The sequence below is a fragment of the Priapulus caudatus genome, unplaced genomic scaffold (genome assembly GCF_000485595.1).
Source record: "Priapulus caudatus unplaced genomic scaffold, Priapulus_caudatus-5.0.1 Scaffold264, whole genome shotgun sequence".
NCBI lineage: Eukaryota > Metazoa > Priapulida > Priapulimorpha > Priapulimorphida > Priapulidae > Priapulus > Priapulus caudatus.
The window spans coordinates 259,665-264,870 of NW_014577325.1; the positions used below are offsets into that span (position 1 = coordinate 259,665).

General features: G+C 39.7%; 1 protein-coding gene across 1 annotated transcript; it reads left to right on the forward strand.

The window, feature by feature from the left end:
* Window positions 1-930: 930 nt before the first annotated feature.
* LOC106808268 (probable glutamine--tRNA ligase) lies at window positions 931-1,388 on the forward strand. Its single transcript, XM_014810904.1, has 2 exons — window positions 931-1,013; window positions 1,141-1,388. The coding sequence occupies exons 1-2, from the start codon at window positions 998-1,000 to the stop codon at window positions 1,386-1,388; spliced, it is 264 nt and encodes an 87-aa protein (XP_014666390.1). The 5' UTR covers window positions 931-997.
* Window positions 1,389-5,206: the final 3,818 nt, after the last annotated feature.

A 5,206-nucleotide genomic window follows, 5' to 3' on the forward strand; every position in this document is an offset into this window, starting at 1 on the left:
TTACGCGTATGTAAATCGGAGGTATTATAGGGCTAGTAACATGACGGAATTTCCCTTGTTTATTGAAGTCACACTCCTTCCCTATTATCTACTCCATGCCTGAATCATGTAGGGCGTGGCGCATCGCTGGGGATGAGGAGGACGACAGCCAAAACTTTTCCTGTGATTGAGGAAAAAAGCTGCAATCGGTAATTGACAACAATGAGCGTGCAGCATGCAAACATAGACGTCGTGAATTTCATACGATTTTACATTGTACTGTATTTACGCGCGATATAAAGTTATAACTCATGTATATTATAAGTTCTCACCCCATATTTGCATTGAAAAAGTTGGCGTACAAACATTGGTTGACATTAACATAGATTTCTTGTAGCCTGTCTATAAGTCGGCACCCCCTGATTTGTTTATTGAGTTGTGTACAAAAAGCCGCTGGTTTTATACACAAGTAAATACTATATATATACTTGTAGTGTACATACACACGCACGCACGCATGCAAACGCTGCGCGCCAGACACATGCCTAGGTCATGGTGCGAGCCTAATGCACGCCAGGAATACTGGCAAATATTCAGGAGTGTAATTATATATATATATATATATATACATCTATCTATATATGTTATATATGTACATATATATATATATTTAGATATCTATTTACATAATATAGATCTCTATATTCTACACTCCTGATAATATGATATGCACTAAACCAAAAGAGGACATTAACGGCTCATAGATTGCACAAGTAAAAATTGCTTCTTGTTGTGCCCGACAGGACAACCAGATCTGAAAATAAGCATCGAGGCCTGCTTGTATGAATGGCAATGAAATTTGCTTCAAGATTGTAAAAGCTTGTTCACTAATTATTGATGGGATGATACAAAGCAGAAAGTTTGTATTCATTTAAAATTTTGTGTTTTTTTCTAATAGGTGGAAGAGTTGATACAGAAGCACAAAGCACAGTTGTTGGAAAAACGATACCGTTTCAACATGGGACTTTTGATGGGTATGCACAGAAACATTGCACATATTATTGTAACTTGTTCGTATATATATATATGCTTATAAGGGGTATTAGGTTGCACCACTTAATGTGTAATCACACAACACCTTCCATCTTGTACCTATTGCAGGAGAAGCTCGTAGGAAGGTGAAGTGGGCTGACGGCAAGATGTTAAAAAATGAGATGGACATGCAGATTCTCGATCTGCTCGGACCAAAAACTACAGAGGACATGAGTGTGAGCATGGACAAGTCTGCTGGTGCCAAGGCGACAAGTCGTGGTCAACCCAACAAGGCAGCAGCTACAGCAGCGCCAGCAACAGCAGCAGCAGCATCAACAAAACCAATTGAAAAAAACAAAACTGGTAATAGTTTTTGAAGTTATTCATGTCTAATCAATTGTATGGTCTATATACACATAGTTCGTAGAGTGAAAGAGATGGTGGTATAAAACTCTTTTGGTGTAAAGATTTAGAACATAAAAAAGGATTAATTGAATTCACTTTAGTTATTTACGCATTTTTATTTACTCTAACGAAGTAAATTTTGGACGATCCTGTCTAGATCTCACATTTCACATACAATGGAACCAGATTAAAACCGGATTAAAACTGGATGGTGGAAAATTTAGTTCATTTGAATGAATAAACATCAATATATAACACAAAATATATAACTCCTATATGTGTAGGAGTTATATATTTTGTGTTTATGTTATCGTTCTATTTATAGCCATGTTCGGTGGTTCTGATATATATAATTATATATTATTAGCCCTTGCTGATATGAATAAACAGCCGATCTGTGGTATTGGTTTCATGGTCGCACGTAAGCCCTACACACCGTACCTACGCATACAATGAAACTGCCTATGTGCACGTATCTAATCGATAGACTTGCTTATTAGTTTTTAGTCATCACGTGCACATGATAGCGTAGTGTGTTACCCTAGATAATTAGCAACAATTTCCAGAGAGCGTACGATGTAGAAAATTACCTTCCGCCCTTGCGCATGTCCGTGTGTGCTTGAGTAAACATACATGACGGCAAATTGTATGTTCACATTATGCGTCGTATGTACACAAAACCTTACTGTTAAATTCCGATCACATTTTTTTTCCTCTGTGAACCACATCATTTACAGGGAGAATTCACTTATAGTAACCTGCCCCAGTTTTTGTCCACATCAACCTCTATATTGTAATCTTATTATAGCTAGGCCACCTTTCCTGCGCCAAATCACACGCGCGAATGGCTCATTTAAAGCAATGATTTTACACATTTTGTGTGCCTGTACTCCTTGCGTGACACAAACTCTATATACAGCAAGGCTAACATGCCTTGGAACACTGACGCATGTGTCACATGGGACGCATATGTCACAACAATATGTGCATGCACTGATCTGCATTTCAAAGTAGATTTATTTACATGTCAACATCAATAAATTCTCGCATCGCACGAGATCGACCGGTATTCGGTCTCTACACTATATGTTACCTTTATCTATATGTAGAGATAGGGTATATACCCATCTAGAATATTTTACATACACACAAAGTTTTGTGGATGCATATTTCTTTTTAGCGAATCCCAGGAATGCAGATGCAAGTTTGCTGCTCATTTGCTGTTTTATAGCGTATAACACAGTAGTAATTTTTACATCGAAGTAACCACAAATATTTGCGTTATATCGGGTGGTACCTAATTTGTCTACATGTATTAATTTTTCGCCTTATTTGATATATAATACTTTTAAGGCTTACTCGATATTCGAATTTAGAGGGTAACAGACAAATAGAACACGCATTCTAATTGGTCAATCGAGCAGGGAAAATTACTTAATGCATAATCTGAATTAATAAACTTTGGGTCTCAAATTTCGAATTTCTTTCAAAATTCTTTTTCTGGACATTTGTACACACGCGCACGTCGGCAGTCATTCCTCGAAGTTTTTTAATAGCATTTCAAAAAACTTTTTTTCATTGCATGGTTACTATCATCATTTACCCGGGCAGCTGCGCCGACTAGATACAATAATGTAATTAAGCCTACAGAGTAGGATAGGTTACCCTACCCTACTGAGTTACATTATTGTGTCTATTTGTACGGGAATTACTAATAAGAGCGCCAATTATGCTCATTCTAACGTCGAAATTTGAAAATCGAAAAAAGCTTTTGAAACCAATCAGATAATGTTATCTTAAACTCCTCGACTGAACAATTAGAATACAGACTTCAATCGTCTGTTATTCTCATAACTCGATACTCGTGTAAACCTTCAGGGCTTTCGTACGTTACTCGTGCTATCGTTGATTTATGCTACACCGAGTACAATATATTCAAATATTGACGTTTCCAGAAATGTCGCAACTCCGGCTCATATCAATCTGCTGCGCATAGGGATCCTTTCCTCAACTGATTTAAATTATTATCGTAGGAATGCATATCGGCTCGGTTACGCTTGGCATGCATTTATTATGATTTATTATGCTGCTGCATGCTGCTGCATTATGCTGCATTATAGACCCGTAGGACCAACGACCCGTAGGACCAACGACCCGTAGGACCAGCGACCCGTAGGACCAGCGACCCGTAGGACCAACGACCCGTAGGACCAACGACCCGCAAAGACCCGTAGGACTAAAGAACTGTAATACCTCGCGCTGCTCATCCTCCTCCTGACCCTATAACGTCTTTCACCTCCTACTGTCCCTTCTCTTGCCTGCGCCCCCTCATCCCCCCTCTTTCTCCTCCTTCTCCTCAGCTCTGTCTATATATTGACCTCCCCCTGTTCCTCCTTCAAGAGTCATAAATGTATTATTTCCATAAGGAGATACGGGGTAAGAGAAACAGAAAAAAATGGGGGAGGACAGATATAGAGAGACAGTCAGACGGGGAGAGAAAGGGACAGAGTGGGAGGCAATGGATGTGAGGGAGCGAGCGAGGGAGGGAGGGAGGGAGGGAGGGAGGAAGGAAGGGGGCAGTAGGGAGGGATTGCTTGCTTCCTTCACTTTTATTTCCATTCGCATCGCGTATACGTGATTTCATGACTATCCTTCTTTCAACTTCAGAGAGCGATCGTCGCTTTCACACTTCTCATGGCAGTTGTTGCAAAATATAGCCACGGGAAAAGCCAGATAAACTACAGCTGCTGCTGAATTATGGTCGTGTCTTCCACCAGTAACTCCCACTAACGCTACAACAGTAATTAACGTGCAGGAGCCATTTCATTGAAGTGCGTGCATTTACATTCTAAGCAGGCGCGTGACAGATCGCAGTCGGAACGCAGTCAGCACACAATACTATAACGTCTTACAGCGTACTAATATCACTTATCATCTGGAAACGATCTCATTTTTATAGATGTGTGCAGATGAGAGATATGGTAACTGAAGCAATAATAACCTTGGTAACAGACGTAGTACGCGCAGCAGCAACATCAGCAACAGCAGCAGCGATAGAAGCAGCGGCAGTATCTGCTGTTTGATGTACGGGACTATATTTCATTGATGCAGAATAGACGAACTTCGGTGATGTAACTTATGGTTTTATTTGAATGCACTCATGCTCATGTCGCGCAAACAGTGCAACAGTGAACACTGTACGTGGTGACATTTACGACGCGTGCGCTCACATTCGACCCCCCCTCCTCCTCCTTCTTCGTCCAACGAGTGGAGGTCGCAATTAATTAAGCTATAGGGGTTCATCTTCACGCAAACAAAATTCTAAAATCAAAAGAATATGAGAGTTGATTCACGCTTGCGAGTGTCTCCCGCATATACAGTAAACCCTGTATATAAGACTCACAAGGGAAATCCAGAAAGTGACCTTTTTGGACAGGTGTCCGTTCTATAGAGGTGACCGTTCTATAGAGGTGCCCGTTCTATAGAGGTAGCCGTTCTATAGAGGTGGTTTCCCTCTATAACTCTCCATCAAGAGAACCGTCAATAGTGTCCTTTGTAGACATGCAGGTTGTCCATTCTATAGAAGTAGTTCACTATATATAACTGCACGTCGATAGTCAAAAAAATAATATCAAGAGCAGATAAAGAATCTGCTTTATCCTTCTTTATCTGCTCTTGATATTATATTATTACTCCTGTTGATATCAAGAGCTAATAATTACATTATATCAGTAGTGAATAATAATAGAATAGAATAATAGAATAACAGATAATCTATTATTATTCACTA